General features: G+C 51.1%; 1 protein-coding gene across 6 annotated transcripts in view; it reads left to right on the forward strand.

The window, feature by feature from the left end:
• Positions 1-4,967: 4,967 nt before the first annotated feature.
• The window catches only part of AFAP1L2 (actin filament associated protein 1 like 2), a 92,429-nt gene continuing 77,422 nt past the window's right edge, over positions 4,968-19,974 (forward strand). For 5 of the 6 annotated variants that reach the window (XM_045568837.1, XM_045568839.1, XM_045568838.1 and 2 more), the window contains exons 1-2: positions 5,005-5,052; positions 10,488-10,541. In XM_045568837.1, coding sequence (XP_045424793.1) covers positions 5,037-5,052; positions 10,488-10,541 — 70 coding nt within the window. In that variant the 5' untranslated portion in view covers positions 5,005-5,036. Of the gene's footprint in view, positions 5,053-10,487; positions 10,542-19,974 lie in introns of all 6 variants that reach the window. The other variant, XM_045568841.1, reaches the window with a different exon arrangement.

The raw sequence follows: 19,974 nt of genomic DNA on the forward strand, positions 1-19,974 counted from the left end.
GCAGGGTGAGGGTGTCACAAAAGCATCCAGTGTGCTTTCCAGAGTGGGAGAGGGAAGGGTGGGGCCTGCAGAGCCGTGAGTGAAGGGCTCAACCTTTGCATGGGGAGTAGGAAACCCACCAGCCTGCCCGTCCATGATCCTACGGACAAGGAGGGCCTGGGACACTCAGGCCACAGAAAGGAGGCCTGACTGCTGGGCCATGAGCCCTTGAACCACAGCGTGACCCGGGCAAGCACACTCATTTTCAGAACCACCAGCCTCTCTGTATGAAAGGAGGGTCCGTCTGAATACAAATGCTCTGTATCCACTGCTTCCAAAACTGACATGCTCGTGTTCTTTGCTCTTCAATTATGTAGGTCTCTAGAAAGTCACCTTTTGTTTACTTCATAGGAATATTATAAAGAAATTTACAAAAATAGCCTCTTTACATAAACTAAATCATTATAGGAATATTGACCAGAATAGACTGGTTTTCTAAGCTGAAACTCTCCTAGAGGTGCAGCTACAAGCAACCATACTCACCCCAGTTTGTGGGCCTGACAACCCGCCTGTGTGGGCCGTGCCTGGGAGGACGTGGAGGTGAAGCCACCGTGGGGCTGGAGGACGGTGCTGGCATGTCTTTCTTTCCCCTGTTACGTCACTGGCTACGGACTCTGGCACAGAACCTGGCTCAGAGGGGCACCCAGGAGCCCTCCCTGGCCTCCCCTTCTCTCCTCCTTGTCCTCTCAGCCTTTACTTACTTGCTTGCTTGAAGCCAGATATTTATTGTTTGAAAAATTCTGGAGTGTTTCAGAAATACTGGCCTAGAGGCTCAGTGACCTGGGTATTTGGTGAACACTTTGACTTCCAGATCCCAGGCCTCTGTGTCCTCAAATGTAAAACTGTGAGAGGATTGCGCCCCAGCCAGTGGTCCTCAGTGGATAATATAAAAAACACTCAGGTGTCAACCACTCAGATTTAAAAAACATTCACTTTATGCCATATTGCCTTCAACTTCAGAGTCTTAGAGGAGTGGAGCCCACCTGTGAAATGGGGGGAATACTATCTGTTGCCTGGATCATTGTGAGAATCAGACAGGATAAAGTTGGTAAAGGAATTGCATTCTGGTGAGCACCCCCTCCTCATTGCCCCAGTTGGAGACACCCCCTTGTGTTTGAAGAAACATCTCTGCTGCTGAGTTGGTTTAAGAATGACCAGAGGCTGGAGGCAGTGGCTCATGCCTGTAATCTCAGCAAATTGGGAGGTTGAGATGGGAGAATCACTTATGGTCAGGAGTTTGAGACCAGCCTGGGCAACATAGCAAGATCCTCTTCCTATTTTAAAGGAAAAGGAAAACAACAACAACAAAAAAGAATGACAGGAGAACAGGCTGCTTGGTGTTCAGTTCTCTTCCTGCAGACATACCAGTGGGCCTGAAGCTCCCCTACCCCCAGATGAGCTCCGTGGAAACACCCACTACCTAGACTCCAAGGTGGGATTATTAAATTTGGTTTCAAGACTATCTATCTGCATCAGAATAGCCCATTTCTGATCCTGTGGATCTGGGGTAGGGTCAGTTGTAGCACCCAGAGGGTTGAGAATGAGCTAGAAACCAGATCATCTGATGCCTGAGGCCAGAAACTCAAGGAATGTCAGTGAGCCCCGTGTGGAAGTTGCAAAGCCACTGAAGACAAGGGGTTAAACTACACCCAGGTTCTGGAGAGGAAGGAAGCCATGCTGAGCTTCCACAGGCCTGAGATTCCTATTGATGATTTTAAGTAGTGTTTTTTTCAGTTTTGTTCTTGGAAAAGGCTGTGAATTCCAATTTTAAATTCACTCTGCATACATTTCTGATTGATTTTTGTTTGTCTAGAGACTCTGGGATTTGCCAAGTCTCCATCAATAACAACAGACGATTTAGGGAAGAGGTAATTAAAGAGGCTGGAACAGGCAAGATGGAGATATCGAGCTGCCCCCACTGGCAGAGAGGGGGCTGCGGTGACGGGAAGTGCTCAAGGAGTATGGCCACCAGAGGACCCGCTGGGGCAAACCCTGTCCAGTTGGAGCCGTGGGAACGTCTAAACTATGGGGCACAGGATTTGGGAGTCAGGAAACGTCGTCATTTCTGAGTCCTAGTTTTGAAAGAGAGTGCTTAACTTTGAGCCTTTGGGCAAGTTCTGTAACTTCTTTGCTTCCTCATTTGTAGAATGGAGATGGCTCAACAGCTACATTTTGCTCCTATGACACCCACACTGGTCAGCACCAGCCGACCCCCGCCCCTCTTTCTCCCTGGTGGGAGGGTCAGTTCAAAAAGAATACCCGCTAAGTGGGACCTGGTAACCTGGCCCTGCCGGCCCCAGCTGACTGCCAGAGCTTGGACCAGCGACTTGAGGCTTATTTCAAAATCATGAGCTGCACAATCAGATTCTCCCTGAGAAACTGAAAGAAAACCAGGACCCACTGATAATAGTCTGCAGACACTGCAGGAGGGAGGGTGGGAGCCAGGTTGAGGTTGGGGCCTTTGCAAGGTGGGGAAGAGAAGGGAGGGGGGAAGGGGAGGGAGGGGGGAAGGGGAGGGAGGGAGGGAGAGGGAGAGAGAAGAGGGGAATACAAAAAGGGAATAACTCTCTGTCCTGCCCCATTTTCTAGTTCTAGCTTGCATGAGGCCTGCTGAACACTAATTCTTGTCCTCTGACCCCTGAGACATCAGCCACAACCTCCATCTTTTCTATTTCTTGACCCCTCATGAGCCCTGTGGAAGAGGTGCTGATGTACGGGGATAAGCTTGAAGGCTTGGAAGCAGGGCTCCTGCTTCGCTGGAGGTGCCCTTCACTCCCCCACCCCCGCAAGCTGCGGTCCTTTCTCTGTCTCTGACCCAGAGATGCTCCTCTCTTTTCCTGCTCCTTGTCCCCTCCCCCACCCCCAACAGCAGCCCATGGGAGCAGGACCTCGTCCACCCTCCTCATCCTCTGTCTGCAGCGCCTGGTAACACCTGGCACGTTGCAGGATCTCAGGTAATATTTGAGGGCTGGGAGACACCATCCACCCGATCACTCGAGTTGCTGGAAACTGCAGGATCATTCTTGGCTCTTCCTCCTCCCTCACACCCTGTGCCCAGGCACAACTTCCGGAATGCTTCTGCCATCAGTCCTATCCTCCCTATCCAGTTTTCTACCACACCGATGACTTCTCACCTGGCTGGTGCAACACCTCCTGTGCTCCAGCCTCCACTCAGCCCCCGGGGGGATCCCCGGCACCCACACTCCTCAGTACTGCCCAATCCCCTGCCCTCAGCTCCACTCTCTGGGCCCCGGAGCAGTGCTGTGCCCACCCCTCCAACCTCACCTCTTTCACTCCTGGCTTCTCCCTTTTGGCTTCAGCCACAGAACTGCTGGACTCTGCAATGGCTCACCTTCCTGCCTCTGTCCCCAGTGTCCTTTCTGCCCAGAAGGCTGCACTCTCTCCCCCTTTCCTGTGACCTCACCAACTCTAACTTATCTTTTACAACTCGGCTCAGCCATCACCCCTTTCTAGAAGACATACCTGGTTTCTCCAGTCTGGTTCATCCCCCTCCCCTGGGTTCCTGAATCCCTCCTGCTTCTGTCTCATCAGAACTGCTACCTGGCTGCGCTGTCATTGTTCACTGGTCTGTGCCCTCCAGGGGTTGGTAGCAAACAGCCTGGCACTTCCTACGAACTGAGGGAAGTTTTGTAAACAAACATTTGGAAACAGACAGACCTGAGTTTAATGCCTGCTGGGTTCTTCTCTAGCTGTGTGATTTGGGGCAAGTTGTTTAACCTAAGCTTCAGTTTCTTCAGCTGTGTGAAAGAGATGATAATAATACTCAAATCTCAGGGTTATTGGAAAAACTAAAAGGCAGTGCACGTGCAGCCCTTAGCGCCACGCCTGGCTTGTGCGGAGGGCTCCATCCCGTGAGCTGCTAATGTAACTAACTAAGGGAAACATTTCTGCAGACTACCGGGGCGAAAGGCCTCCAAACAGCAGCGCTAAACCTGCTGATCTAAGGAAGAATTAAGACGTCTTTTAGAAAACAACAATAACAACAGATCTTCCTTACATGTTCCTTCAAGGAAGTTGGGGAACTTGTTAAGAAACTAGGCATCCAGCACAAACCATGATTGAGATTTTTAAGTGGAAACAAAAAAAAAAATTTAAAGGAAAACTGCGGTGGTGGGGGGAGGACGGGGAAGACTTGGGAGTGTTAAGGGACCAGAGGCACGGGCGGCCAAAGGTAAAGGATGGCAGTGTGTCGTTTGGTGGAGGCAGCGCAGGTGGAGAGACAGGGAACTGGGCGCCCCCTGACTTGTCGAGTTGGCCGTAGAAAATTCTAGGCCTTCTCCGGAGAGTCTGGAGCAGTGGCGCCCCGAGGAACCCAGGCGCAGGTGGAAGGCGGCAAGTAGATGTTTTCACGCGCCCTAATGTGAGTGCGATCGGCAGCAGCTGCCAGAGAAGCTGCAGGAGGGCGGGAGCAATCCCGAAAGGAACGGAGCAGGCTCACGCCCCCACCTCTGCCCCGTGCCGCCCTGGAGGAAGGCCAAGGGCAAAAGCCTGCTGGCCTAGAGGGTCGGCAGGAGGCGTTCTAGGCAAGTCTGTGCTTCCCGGCTCAGGCCTCAGTCTCCTCCTCCAGGCAGTGGGTTTGCAACCCACGCAGCGGGGGAAACAAGATCTTGGAGGCCTCACTGGAGCTCGGCCCTCCCGGAGCCTCCCCCACGGTTTGGGGACGTCCAGTCTCGTTCCACCCGGCCGCCCCCGGGGCCCCAACTCGGAGGGAGTGCCAGGGGCCAGGGGCGGGCAGCGGGGCCCTGGTGCGCTGGGACTGGAGCGCGGACGCTCAGCCCCGGCGGGCCGCGGAGATCCCCCGTGGGGGCCGGGGCAGGGGCGGCGCCCGGTCCGAGGGCCCCCGGCGGCCGCGCCAGGAGGTCCGGCCGCGAGCGTGACCTCACGGGGAGGGGCCAGCGCGGCGGGCCGGGCGCGGAGCCGAGCGCTGAGAGCGCAGCGCCGGAGCAGAGCCGCGGGCAGCGCACGCAGGGACTCCGATGGAGCGGTACAAAGGTGAGGGCGCGGGGTTCCCGCGGCGCGCACCCACTCCCTTCCCGCCCAGCACGGCGCGGGGAAGCAGGGCTAGGGCCTGTCCCGCCGGGACTCAGGTGAGCAGAGCCGGCTGCCCCCGCCCCGCCCGGACTTGGGCCGAAGAGGGGGCGACCGCGGGGCCGGGGGCCGGGCGGGTGGGCTCCTAGGTGGCGGCCGAGGCCCGGGCTCTTGCACCCTCCCGGGCGCGGGAGGCGGGGGTCGGCAGTGGGGGGCGTGGCGGAGCCTCTCACCTGTTGCAGGAGAGAGGGTGCGCCCGGCGGCCCCCAACCCCCAGTCCCGCCGCCGGGGAAAGATGCTTGGGGCCGAGGAGCCCCCGAATAAGATCGGAACCGTGTCGCGATGCTGGGGGCAAAGGAGCGAGTTGTGGGGCCCTTTCGCCCGGGCGCCCGCCGGGCCGGGGACTTCCTGCAGACCCCGGGAAAAAGCCTGCTCCGGGAAAAGCGCTTGGGCAGTGGGGCGGGCGCGCAGCTCCGGTCTGGACCAAGTCGGGTCTCCCCAAACGCCCGGCCGCTTGGTGACCCTTTCTCTCGGAGCCTTTATCTACTCCCCCACCCCTAGGCAGGGGAGGGGTGGGGGCCGAGAGGGGTGTCTGGCAGGTGGAGCGCTGGGAGGCGGCCCGGCCGGAAGGCTTAGCCCAGTGCGCAGCTGGGCGAGCTTTGGGTTTGGCCCGGGCCGGGGATCTTGGCCAAACCCCGGTGGGCGGGCCGTCCCCGGTGTGCCGGGTTCCCAGCCAGCGCCCGTGCTCGGAGCCCCCGGGCTCAGGGAGCTCAGAGGGCTGCCCCTTCAGTGGGGCTCCGCTGGCGCCCCCCACCCGGTTTTCCTTTGGAAAAACCTCTTGCGCTCTCTTGCGCCGGGCTGGTCTCGGCCAAACCTGCGAGAGGAAATACTGTTGCTATATTTGTTTTCCCCTGGGAGAGAGTTATAAAGGAGAATGCTCAGAGTCCCAAGGAATCTCGCTCCCGACGGTTTCTTATTTCTGAAACTGACATAAAGGGACCTTCTGGGACTGGCTTTTGTTTCCTAAACTATAGTAACGTCTTCGGACTTTTTCACTGCTTTTTCTCGTGTGCATCACCCGGTTACTGGAGAGGGCGAAAGGGCCAGATCCCAGACAGCGCTTCACATATGAAGGAAGGGTCTTTGCGGACCGCACGGAAGCCGGCGAGGATTCGGGGGCGGGACACGATTAAATTCATTGGACACCTTTGGTTTCTCTCTCTGAACCCTTCCTGGGGCCTCTCTCACATTTCTAACTGGGTAGTTTTTTTCCTCTCAAATTCTGCTGGGATCACATCAGTTTTGTGCCTGAGCGCCTGAATGCGCCCTTATGCGGTCCCGAACGCTTGAGGAAGCCACAGTCCCTTTCCTTGTAAAATGGCAGTTTGTCCCGCTCTCCCCGACCTCGGCCCCTCCGCCTTTTGGGAGGGACCCGCTCAGGGTACTCAGGCCTAGACTCAGCCTGACAGGAAGTGTTGGCCTGGGGGGTCCCTTCCAGCTCCCCAGTTGTGAAGCTGAGGGGTGTTAGCTCCAGGTTGAGGGGAGGGGGGGTTGCAAGCTACTTTCTCAAATCAGCATATTAATCTTTCTGAGCTAGGGCAAATGATAACATTGGGGGTTTCCTTTCCAAATGCCCCATTGTTGTGAGAAGGTTTTTGTATTAATAGCTTTTAACTTGGCCCTTGACCTGATAAAATCTTGTTGGTTATCTTTCTCTCTAGTCAGCTTAAAATCCTCCCACCTTCTGAAAAGGCTCAGTTAGAGGCTTTTTGCCAACTGAAGGAAATGTAGTGTCCAGTTCAGAGTGTTTATGTTTTCGGTGATGTGTATCTGCCTCCTAATGGTGCAGTATAATCAGGCAGAGAGAGAGTGATAAGGAGATAAACTTGAGAATTATCTGGATTCCAGTGTTCGACTCAATGAGAAAAATCTTCCCTTATTTCAAGTCTCCCTTGTGTCAGGCTGCTAATATTTTTACTATACCTTTCACTGAGAAATTTGGGGATTTTTTTCCCCCTCTGGGGATGTAGAATTCCCCATTTCTCGAGAGGCAGATGCATTGTACTTTGAACACTCAGTGAATGGAAAAGTTGGTTTGTGCAAAATGAAGCCCAGTCTCTGATTAACAGTGCAACTCTGACTAGAATCAGTAGTATCCTCTTGTTTGTCCAAAATTGGGGCTTTTTTTAAAAGTTAAGATTGAATTGTTATGGAATGACGAGGTATAATGGTTTAAACAACAGTTATTAATAAATGAGAAAGTAAGTTTCACTTGGGCTCTCAGAACATAAACAAATATTGTAAAGAAAAATTCTTATTATGTGTGACACTTTTAAAATTTGTTGTGTAAATGTTTCATCCTGTGCTTCTAAATTTCCAATTTTGAGCTCTCCTTCTCCCAGATAAGTGGGATGCCTTTTCACTGTATTCAGAATCTCAAAATGTTTTCTCTAATTTGGAAATCTTATAAAGCAGTTGATGTAGGAGAAATTGTTTTTTCCATGTTCCCCAGCCTGCCTGTTACAGATTGTACATCCTCCAAAAATACCCTATCATTTTTAGGCTCTGGGCTGATTTTCCATTGTCTTGTCGTATGTAAAGAGAGGTCTGGAAATAATGGGTAGCTGGGATATCACCCTATGTCTAATGCAGAAACACTTCTGGACTTTCTTCCCAGTTCCTTCCAAGATACTCTGCTAGATATCCGTGGCTCTCCACAGCAACAAGGAGCGTGGGAGTCTCTTCCCAGGGCGATGGTGCTTTTATGAGCGTTGCCATAAATAGTGATGGTAAAGTGGCTATGTCTTGTATGTGAATCTCTTTGGTGTCGAATAAGCAGTATGATCCTTACAAATATCCAGGATATGGCGCCAGCTCCTACAGGGTGCCTTGAGAAGGTTCATGGTTGAGTGTTTACGTATTTATGACTATCATATGAGCATCCTTGTGTCGCTGTGTGTGAGCCCATTGGCTGAACTCGCTGCATGTGGTCAAGGATTCTGGTTCTTACTGCTCTACCAGCTGGTGAGTGTGTCCAGGGCCAAATGTGACTGACCTACTATCTGTGGATTGCACTTGGAACGTCCATGAGGAAGCTTCCTAAAATTGCATCACACTTGGATCCAAACAGGCCTGGTTGAGATATTCAGACTTCAATTTGGACCACAGTCATTGGTTGAAAGTATAATCATTCTTTTCATGTATTCTTTTATTTCTGGATCTGATCTCCTGATTCCCCACTTAGCTCCAGGGCACTGGAGGCAGATATAAACTGTAAAGAGTCAAGCCAGTAAAACACTTCAAAGCTTGTATGGGAATCCTAGTATCTGTGGTCAGGGAAGGTCTGAAAAAGAAAAACTAATTACAAGAGATGGGCAGATTGATAATATTCACTCAACCTTCAGGAATCATCTGGATTTGTCATTTTTCCATGCCTAGGACCTCAGATTTTCCCCTGTTGAAGTTCTACCAAAAGCAGTGGTTCTTAACCTTTGCTGCACATAGAATCATCCAGGGAGCTTACAGAAACGTGGAAGTAAATGTCCCACCCAAGCCATACTGATTTAATTGGTCTAGAGGTGCAGCTTGAGCACTGTATTTTTTTAAAGGTCTCCAGGTGATTCTAATGTGCTGCTGAAGTTGAGAACCATATTTCCTAAAAAAAAAAAAAAAAAAAGTCAATGTAGGAAAAAAAAAGTAGTTATACACACATATTCCTCACTTGGAAAAGTAAAAGCAAGTGTGGAGTGAAATGGATACCCCCTGCCTACTCACATGATATGCCTTAACCAAATCTTGTAATACCTGCAGAAATCTGTAATTCACCTTGAGCTATTAGAGGCTTTAAAAGCCTATGGGAACACTGCTTAAAAATGATCTCAAATGTGCTGCTTTAGAATCCTGAGCTCAGGGTTTGCTCATTGTACTTGACCCTAAGCCCTCCTGACTTTGAAGTTGTGTGGGAGCCCTTGCTGCCGTGGCAATGAAATGGTCTGAAACAGAAATATGGAGAGGTCACTTCTGGTGTTGAAAGGCCAAGCAGAGTGGGAGAATTCTTCTTGGGGCCCTTCCCCTCTGCTGAAGGGGTGGGAGCTCTGGGAACCAGGCTGGTTTCAGCACAGTTAAAGGGCCAGGAGGGGCCAAGGAGCTTCAAAGCTTAGGAAGCTGTGCCAGTTTTCTTCCAAGTCCCTTTAATGACAGGAAATGTTTCTCTAAAGACTCCTGTCATTCAGAGAAGGGAGACTTTCCCCTCGCCAAGGAGAGATGGCATGCTCTGTCCAGAGCCCAGCTGAGACGTGAAGGACAGCAGTCACAGCAGTGAAGAAAGCAGCTCGGATGGGTACCGTTTCCTTGGCCCACTCGCTGAGTTCTCCAGGCCTCAGTTTCCCCCTCTAGGAAGCAGTCTCTATCTGACTTTCCAGTGCCTCTCCAATGCTAGTTGCTCTGTGGCCACTGAAGAATCTCTGGGAGGAGGATGTGTCTTTTGGAGGAGGGGGAAGTGAGGGAGGGACTGTGGGTGGAGAGCCCAGCAAAGGTCAGTTTAGGATTGTGATTCTTATAAATAAAACCAATTTCCTGTTGAAAGCTGGAGAGTCGCAGGCTTAGTGGGAAAGGGAATGCCATAGGCCATGTAAGGAATTCCTTTTTGGAGGACTTTTTTGTGACTGTGTCTCCAAAGATTGTTAGCAGAACCCAGAGCCACCCTCTGAAACACAGAGGATCGTTTACTCCCATTTGAGAGACAAGTCAACTGGGGCCTACAGAAAGCACCAGTCTGGAAGGTCAGAAATAGGATTCAATATCTTTGACAATTGGGTTTCTAAAGGGTAGAATTCTGGTTCAAGGTTTTATTTAGATAGAAGTGTCCAGAGTAATTTCAGACTCTTATTAGCATTCCTTTGGCTTGGAAGGGACTAGCTGCTCAGTTAAACTTCAGGACCTAGCCCACATGTCTCTTCCTCCAGGAAGCCTCCCCTGACATCCCTTGTGTCTCCTCACTGTCTTACTGCAGCCTCATCAATGCCTGGCACATCATAGGTGCTCAATACATATTTGTTGAATTAGCATCACATTGTCTTATATGTGTGTGTGTCCATTTCCCCTGCTAGGCTGAACTCCTTCAAGACAGGGACTTTGTCTTCCCTTCCATGTGTCCCTCCCCAGCCCCTGGCACACTCCAGGCACATAGCAGGCATTTGGGACATGATTGGGGAATGGGGGAGTGAATGAGTTCCAGGCAAAGAGAGTGCATATTCCCCCTGTTCTAGCCCTCCAGAGCAGACCTGGTTCACAAAGGGAAATGAAGCAAAATCTCAAAGCCAAATTCTGGAAGTGGAGATGCAAGCCCCTGTGGCTGCCCATGGCTTTCCCGACTTGAGCCTTATTTCTGTCTGTTCCAGCACAGGGGTGTTGCTGTCTGGTGGTACAGAGAAGGATCCTGCAGGTTTCCGCTTGTGAGTATGAGCCTGTCTGTGCCCTCTGCAGCAGCTCACCTGGCCTCCGGGGCTCCCGGGGCACAGACCCGGCTCTGCCCACGCTCTGGGCGGATGTCTGAGGGAGATCACGGAGCTGCACGCCGGCCTGGGCACTCAGGGGCTCGGGGTTCTAATCTGGCTTTTGCCACTAACTCGCTGTGCGACCTTGGGCAAGTCAACTAATCTTTCTGCGCCTTGTTTCCTCATGTGTACATGTGAGGATAATGATTACTAATCTGCCTCTCAGGCCGCTTGGTGGAATAACTTGTAAGAGCTGGTGGTAAATACTTTGAGAAGGGGAATGTTCAGTTAATACAGGGGAGCAGATACCCCAAGATCTGTGATGTGGCTCTGACTGCCCCCCCCAGTTCCGCCCACCTCACAGTTAATTCGGGCACCAGCTCTGTCCACTGTGTGCTTTTCAACGCTGTTGGGAAAGCTGATTTGGGGTTGCTTATCCAGTTCCCAGGCATCCCAGCCTCCCAGAGACCAGGATCCATGCATGTCAGCGGAGGAGGAGATAGGCGAGGAATTACTCTTTCTTAAGCCTTAAGCCACATCCAGGTCCTGCCCGACTTTTCTTTGATGCCTCAGTAAGTTTATATAGAAAAGACCCTTAAATTCTAATAATGGCTTTGAGACTTTTACTAATTTTCTATCACGTGACTGTCACCTTCTCCCTAGATAGTCTCAAAAACAAACTAACATAAAACCCCACTGAGGGGGGAGTAGGGAGAAATTGAATACAAAAACAGGAGGAGCCAGCCTTACCCTGAATGCATTACACTGGACTGGTGCAAAAGCAGAATGAGGCTGGGGCACTTTGGTGTCGCATCTCTAGGTGAGAGTTAAGTGTTAGGGAGGGGAAGGGAAGAGCACCCGTGCCAGTCGAAGCCCTGCCCTGCTGTTTTCTGAGCACACCCCTGAGTTCTCTTCTCACTTCCTCCAGCCCCTCTCAGGGACCTGGACAGCAGCTGCAGTGCTGGCGGGGTGTGGTGAACTTATACAGAAGCCCAGCCCCAACAGATTGCAAATCAGCCTTCTGCTTGCGATTAAACCAAGAAAGGAGAGTCAGCTGTTGGCTCAGAGCGACCTGCTGTGCACCAGAAGGAATCCAAGCTGGGCAAATGTACAGTCCTACCCTTGGGGGTAGCTTTCTCAAATTGGTGACTGACTGTCCTGGTTTGCCTGGGACTTCCCTGGTTTACCACTGAAAATCCCACATCCCAGGAAAACCCTTAGTCCCAGGCTAACTGAGATGGTGCGTACCACTGTCTCTTGCCAGATCACGGCTTTATTAAAAACTTCTAAATCAGGAATTTGGTTTCTCCATAGTGAAGATGAGCTAGAGCCAATCATTTTGTCTCTTTGTTAAGAAAGTGAAAGTCCAAGGCTTAAAAACTAGCAGATCATAACTAACCGCTAGTGATACATAGCAGTGTGCTAAGTGAGAGAAGCCAGACTCGAGAAGCTCCACACTGCACGAGTCCATGACTTTGTGGAAAAGGCAAAACCATGGGGAAAGAAAACAGATCAGTAGTTGCCAGGGCTAGTGCTGGGGAAGGAGTGACCACAAAGGGACATGAGGGACATTTTTGGAATAATAGACATGTTCAATATCTTTATTTTGGTGGCGGTTACACAGTTATATGTATTTGTCCAAACTCAGAACTGTACAGTTAACAGGGTGATCTTTTTTCTCTGTGTAAATTACACCTCAGTAAAGTTGACTTTTAAAACACCCTAGCAGCTTACGATGCTGTGGCATAGGATAAAGGATCCATCAAGCTCAAGGTCAGTCATCGCAGGTTGTAAACAGCAACTGAGTCTTGACGTGGCTGTGCCTGCATGTTGCTGGAGGTACAGGAGAAGAGGGTAAAGAATTCTGCAAAATAAAGACTGAGGGCTGATGGCTGGTGGCATCCTAGATGCCAGGGACTTTTCCAGTAGGCATACACAGTGTGACAGTGGAATCTCTCCCTCTATTTGGAGAAAAGAGAAAGCAGCTCCCCTAAAGACCAGGCAGCAGATGAGCCTAAGAGGGCCACAGAATATCAGAGAATTAGCTCCAGGTCCCCACCGTGGGGACTCTGCTGCTACCCATGCATGGATCTGATGCATTAACTTTGGCAGCCTTTCTGCAAGTCATTTTTTTTTTTTTGCCAGTAACGTTATTGAGTTGGAATTGAGCACCCAAGTCTGCACCATCATTATTTCTTGGTTGACTTTTTGTTTTTGGCATCCTGCTTGTCTATGCTAGGTAGGATTGATTTTGAGAGAGGAGAAACCATGATTTATCAAAATAATGTACCTAGTCCCATGTGATGTCAATGGTCAGTCCTCTTGTTTCTAGGCAAGAAGAAGCCTCATGATGAAAGGGTGGGATTACTGGCCCTCACTGCACCAGGACAGGGGATCAGATATGGGGTCCCCAAAGAATAACCAGGTATCATGTTGGTGGTCCTAATGGAGTCTTAAGATGTTAGAGGTATCCATTTTTTAAAAAATCAAAGCCCATGTCGAATGGGCCTGTTCTTCAGGTGAATGGTGTCTGGCTCCGCACCCTGGGGAACTAGGTCTCTGTCTTTGCATCTCCATTAAGCACCGCCTGTTGAAACACTGTGGAACTTCCATCCGTGAGGACCAGCTGGGCCCAGGTCACATTCAGCCATGAATTACACACGAGAATTTCACACATGCAACTCTTTTTAATCACAAACATGTCCAAGACACTAGTCACCCACAAAGGCAGGTCTGCTCCACCTGTTCTGGAGTTTTCTGGACGAATTACAGACTAACAGCCAGTGCAATCCTTAGTTATAATTGTATCGACTTTGTTGGGGCACGGGGTGGAGGTTGAAGAGGCAGGAAGTATTTTTCGTGCCTATTTGAAGTGAAACCTCCTTGATGCAGGGTCAGGCCTGGCTTGTGGCTGGTCCACCGAAGAAGGTTCAGGTTTCAGGCAGCCCCAGGCCCGCTTCTAGTTTGCATGCAAGGATGGGTGGGCTGTCTTGTGCAGAGGAGGAGCTGAGAGCACATGGGTGGGGGATTCTAGATGCCTCCTTACCTGGACTGCAGACTGCTGTGCCATCTGCCATCTCCCTTGGGCTGCCTTGGCACACTGACATCCTTTTGGGTTTTGGGGACTGTCTTAGCCTTCCTGTTAGACCAACAAGCGGGAATCCTGCCATTTCCTTCCACCCTCCACCCCCCTTCTCTTCTCCCCCAGTTTTTACACAACAGGATTTATTCATGTTCACTGTATTCAAGTCCCCAGATGGGGGGAGAAAAAAAAGATTGTGTTGAATGGGCTTATTGTTTGGAGGTTTCACTGACTTCTTTTATTTAATACCCACAGTCCTAGAACATATTGAGCTGATTTACTAAAATTCAAATGTGGTCCTTTTGGAAGGAACTCCGCTAGGGTGCTCCGTGTTCCTGGTATTGGGGTGGGAGTTACTGGTGCATCGCATCTTTATCTTCATGGTCTTGTCCTCGGGGGCAATATTCTCAGTCACCATCCCAGACTCCTTATGAGCTTGTGATGGTCACCACCCTACTGCCCTTTGCATTGTCGGGACTTTTGTGGCACCCCTTTTAGCACGTTCTTTGAAGAAATAAAGATGGACACCACCATTAGGTACCACAGTTAATGGAAGCTTCCTGTGGCTTCTGATTGGCTGTTCCCTGCACATGTGGGAGGAAATAAAGGATGCTAAGTGGCAGATCTGGGGCAGAAGCCGCAAGAATGAAACAAGCCCACACCTACTGCACGAATGCCTGATGCAGGGCAGCCGGTCTTTGGCAGACATGGCAGAGTTGGGTTGCATGTCTCCAGCATGTTTTAGAGATGGGGTCCCTACCGTTGATGTTACCAGAATTGTGGCTGCGGACCATGGTGTGCTGGCAGTCAAGTGTGATTGTGTGGCTGTGACATGGTTACACTGTGACAATTCCAGGTGTCTGGAGGGAGCCCTTGGAGATCTCCTGAGGGAGCCACTCCTGTTTGAACCACTGGAGTTGGTGGCTCAAGTCAGTAACATCCCAGATGCTCTGAAAGTTAGCCTGGGCCAAAGCAGGTGGGGTGGGTCACACACCACACGCACGAGTGTGAGTGCTGGGTGCCTCTTGGGTGCACACACAGTGCACGCTCTCACTCTCTCCTCCTTCCTGCTCTTTCCTTTTGTTCCCCTATTTTCCCCCTCTTGACTTCCTCCCACTTCTTCACTCTGATTCTTTCTGCCAATTCCATTCAGGTCTCTTGGATCGTGAGTCCAGAAGAGAGATTCCCACTGAAACCCAGAGAAGAGACAGAGCCACCCACCCCCACCTTGTCCCCAGGTCTCTGGTGGTCTCAGACTGTCATTTCGAATGGCCATGGCTAGAACTCCAGGTTTCCCCGGGACAGGCTGGTGACCTCAGAGTCAGGGCGGGGAAACTGAGGCTTGCTCTCAGAATCTCCCTCCCTCCTGGAAGAGGAGACCCGGGTGGAAATTTGTTGGGTGGGGCCCCTGCTGCTTCAACAGGCCTTAGAAAGTGTTGCCGCTGCAAACGATGCCACCTTCCCAACCCTCAGGGCCCAAGCCCCTTGCTAACCCTGGGACCTTGCCCGCCCTCCTACCCGGTCCTAGTGCAGGTTAGTGACATGGTGACTGGGGTCCCAGGAGAGGGAGCGCTTATCCTCTCTCTGTGGGTCCTTTAACATCCCGGTGACCCTCTCGCTGACCACTGAGGGCTGGAATCAAAGTCTCAGCTCCTCCCGCCCTCCCCATCGCAAGTTCCCTGGAATCCAGTATCAGAGGGACCAGTGCCCACACAGGGGGAGCATGAGAACGTGGCCATTGTTTGGATAAAAGTTCCAAACATGAAGGCTCAACACTGACAAAAATAATTTTTTCCCATTGACCTCCTGGCTTCGCAGCGGGCAAGCGCCCATCTCCCGCCCATCTGATGCTGGTTTGGTGTCTGTAATTGTAAACAGCTCCGGCTGGGAGCAAATCTCCGAGAGTTATGGGATCCAGGTGTCACTCCCGACTCACCACGCACTGGTTCCCTCGAGAGCGGAAAGGCCGTTTTGTTCTCAGAAGGAGAATTTAGGCTGTTGCTTTCTGAGATCAAATCTCTCTATCCCCCCTCCGCACTCCCAGCCCCCCAGGGCTCCAGGCACAATTGAAAGAGGCTTTGGGGACTCTGTTAGTAAAACTCTTGGCGTGGGAGTTTCTGCTTCTCTGAGCTGGAGGTGAGGGCGCGGATCCTGAGTGCTCTCACGGGTGCAGGGAGCCACTGCGATGTTTGTTCTGGAGGGTGAGGGCAGAGCAGCAGCCCCCTTCTGTGTGTGCGAACCGAGGGCTCGCCCATCAGGGCAGGAGTGTGGGCTCTGGGTCAGTGTCAGCCGCGTTTCTCAGCTACAGCCGGACTCCTGAGCAGCCCATGGCAGAAGCAGGAGACCCTTGTCTTAAGCGGGAGGCCTCAGGAGCACGTAGGTGGCTTTGGACACTTTTTTACCTCCCTTTCCCAGCAATAGAGTTGGGAGTCATCCCAGAGCAAAAACGGCCCAAAGCACTGTGTTGGAAATGTCTTCGGTAGGTGGGGGGGGGATGTGGGGAACACTGATCTGGGGGGCCTGGCTCCCTCCTCTCCTTGCAGCCTAAGCATTTTACTTTACAGATATCGGGTATGATGGGGGCACATGTGTTGGAGGAGAAGAGGCCTCAGATGACAATCTGCCCCTTGTTCTTGAAATTTCCTAAGCTATTAATGCCCTGAAAGCATAAGACTATTGTCCTGCAACAAGATTTGTTTCCCTGCCGGGAAGGCTGGGGCAGTTTGAAGGACAGAAGGTGAGAGTGGCCGAGAGACCTTGTTCTGTTGGGGTGCAGTGACCTTGGGCTCCTCGGCAGGCCTCCTCTGCACCTTCGTGCTCCGCCGCCACGTGTCTGTGCATATAAATTTCTTCTCTGGTTGGAAAAATAATAAGGGTAGCCACACAGTTTGGAGCAAAATATTCTCTACAAATGGCTTTTTAAGAAAATTACCATTTTTAAGTGTGAACATGGTTTAGATTCGGGAGGAAACAGCTGGCTGGCAGGGATCCTGGGGGGGTCTTGGGTAAGATGCTGCTGTGTCACTAATGACTTTATTGGGCCCATTTCCGGCACAAGCACACTTGGCAGTTGGAGAATTTTGTGGCTGAGGACTGAGGACAAGAAAGGAAAAATCTCCATTTCCTTCAGGACAATCCAGGCCTGTCCAGTGGTTGTTTTTTATCCTAGATGCATACGAGCCCTTTTCTTTCCAGGATTCTCTGTTTATGGGTTTCTCTAAGACTTCAATACGTTGTTCCCATAGCTAAGGTGAGCGCGGATTTCTTAAGGCCTCTGCACCAGGCCCTGTCTCCCTCCGTTGTAGGTGGTGTCCCCGCTACTGCACTGGAGAGTCTGAGCCTCTGCGTACATGGCCCGTGCCTGTTTGTCCACCCTCTGTGGCCACTTCTTACTTTACACTATGCTGCAGCCATACTGGACTCCTTGTAGTTCCCCAACTTGGGCTTTTGCATGTTCTAGACCATTGGCCTGAAATGCCCTCCCTTCAGGCTGCCTGGTGAGCTTGTTTGTCAAGGCTCACTCAGCCTTGACATCTTGACCTTGGCTCTCCCGGAGCCCTTAACCCTCGCTGCACCTTGCACAATCCTCCACGGTCATGGGCAGTGTGTCTTTTATAGTTGACGGAAGGTCTGTATCTCCATCTAGCAGGTTGTAAGCTGCTTAAGAATCAAAGGCAGTGTTCTTTGTGTCCACAGCACCTAACCTATGTGTGGGATATTGTGAGTGCTCAAGAAACAGGAATTGAATGATTGAGAAATGGTTGTTGTCCTCAGGTTTTTTCCTTAGAATTTGATTACATTAAAGTTAAGGGCTCTCTGTTCACCAGTGGGCACCCTGGACAAAGTTAATAGGCAGGTGGCAGAAGGGAGGGAGATATCTGCAATGTCTGAAACCTTCAAGGGATTAACATTTAGGACATACAAGGAACTCCTGCAAATCAGCCAGAAAAAGGCAAATGGATGAAGGTTATGAACAGGAGTTTATAGGAGAAAGAAGCCTCCAAAAATTTGACAAGCATCTGAAGAAATGCTTGTCTCCTTCAGTCATCAGAGATGATCCATCCAAAACAACCACCCAGTAGGCTGGCAGAAACAAGAAGGCTATACAACGAATGCCATGTATTCGCAGGGTTGTGGGGGTGGACGATCCTAGTGCACAGTGCAGGGAGTGTAGGCTAGTGCAGCCAGTCCAGAGCGTAGTCCGACTTTTCTTAGATGCATCAAATATGCACTTACCAGCCAAGCACAGTGGCTCACACCTGTAATCCTAGCACTCTGGGAGGCCGAAGCAGGAGGATTGTGTGAGCTCAGGAGTTCAAGACCAGTCTGAGCAAGAATGAGACCCTGTCTCTAAAAAAAAAAAAAAGAAAAATTAGCAGGGTGTGGTAGCTACCTGGAGGCTGAGGCAGGAGGATCGCTTGAGCCCAGGAATTTGAGGTTGCGGTGAGCTATGATGGCACCACTGAGTTCTAGCCAGGGTGACAGAGTGAGACTCTGTCTCAGAAAAACAAAAACAAAAACAAAACACTTACCATATGACTAAGCAGTTCCCAGAGAAATGTCTGCATGGGTCCACAGGGTCGGGGTTGAGGATGATCTCTGCAGCCTTATTTGTTGTGGCAGAGAGTGGGAAGCAGACTACGTATCCCCTGGGAGAGGGAACAGGTGACCTGACAGGTGCACGTCATGGAGAATTACTCCCAGTAGAAGCAATGGATTAGATTTCCATCCAGCACCACAGATGGGTCTTTCAGACACAGTGCTGATGGAAAGGGAAGAAGTAGAGGAGGACACTTGACAATAGAATTTACAGCCATTAAAATTTCATAAATCAGCACACATTAAGCAGAACACATACAAACAAAAAGGTGCATATTAGAAAGGTGATCTTTGTTGGGAGAGGAGAACGGAGTATAGGGAAGAAAAGGAAATTGTAAGAGTTTGCTTGGAGACTACTGTCAGTACCAGGAGCCTACGCAGAGTTCTGACTTGGAGCAGAGTTTGGCGTAGTGAGCACCACCAGAAGCTCAAGTGGAGTGCCGTGGAAAGATGGGGAGGAGACCCCCCCTTCCCCTCCCCGCCCATGGAAGAGTCATGGGAGGGGGAGTTTTCCTGCTTATTAATTGCTGGACTGTCCCAGACCCTTTGCCCGTGAAGCTGTGATAACAGACCACACTTACATTTGACTCCAGAGCCTGCACTTGACCGTCAGGGCTGTAATGGCTGTCAGCAGTCTGGCCTTAGTTGCAGAGGGGACGCTCGGGTAGGGGCTGGCTTGTCATAGCTCTGTATTTTTTCAGTAGCCTCCAGCCGCTCTGAGTGCCTGGGCTCTTAGTCATCTTTGGGTCCACATCCCTAAGCACAGGTCATGGCTGAGAGCCAGCGTCCAAATGTTTGTCAGATTGAATAGAATGCAGTGGAATTGGATTTTTCCAGTAGCTGATTGATTGGACACGAGATCACTAGACTGTGTGACCCAGGGGTCCATCTTGCACCTCTCCACCTGGGAGATGGGAAAATTCACTCCAAACCTGTTCGTCCAAACCAGATCAACTGCCTCTCCCTCCCTCCCCACCCGGGTCTATCTGATCTTGGCCCCTGATCCTTTTTTCCATCATCTCTGTTTCTACTTGAAATAATAGTTACTTTCCTTTGTCTTTTTTAAAACATCCTTTTTGAGATTCAAAGGTTAAGAGCCATTTGGACCAGATGACCAGTGCCCTCTTTGCTCTGCCCAGTGGCGTGTCCCCTGGGCCCAGGGGGCAGGACCCGGAGCTGCCTGAGGTCTTGTGAGCGTGGGCAGGAGCAGAGCTAAGGCTTTTGGGTGTGGGCTTGGCAGGTGGGCCAAGAACTAAAACTGAAGGTTTGCAGCAATGGAAAAAGCCCCGAGGTTGGCTTTCGTGGTTTCACTGTATTCCCGTCATTCTTTCTCACACACTGTGTGTCATCATGTCATTTATTGACATCTCTTCCTTCTAGCTGCTCTTCACCTGGCCCGTCTGTTTACTGACAGTGTTCAGTGTTTGCCCCACGTCTTTGGACCTGCATTCCCAGTTGCTGGGCCCCCTGGAATGTGGATGCCTTAATTGTTGGGACAGCAAAGACGTTGATTTCTGTTTTCTCAAGTTCAAGTATCAGGCTCAGGGACCTTTCTAGTCCAGAGGATTTTGTGATTTTTGTAAATGGCCCTCTGCTTGGGAGAAATCCCAGGCATCCCCACAGCAGGCATTTTTGAGCTTTACTGTGTGCCGGGTGTCATCTAGGTGCTGAGCTAACTGGGCGCAGTGTGGACGAAGCCTTGCCCTCAGG

This window comes from Lemur catta, chromosome 14, assembly GCF_020740605.2.
Source record: "Lemur catta isolate mLemCat1 chromosome 14, mLemCat1.pri, whole genome shotgun sequence".
NCBI classification, from domain to species: domain Eukaryota; kingdom Metazoa; phylum Chordata; class Mammalia; order Primates; family Lemuridae; genus Lemur; species Lemur catta.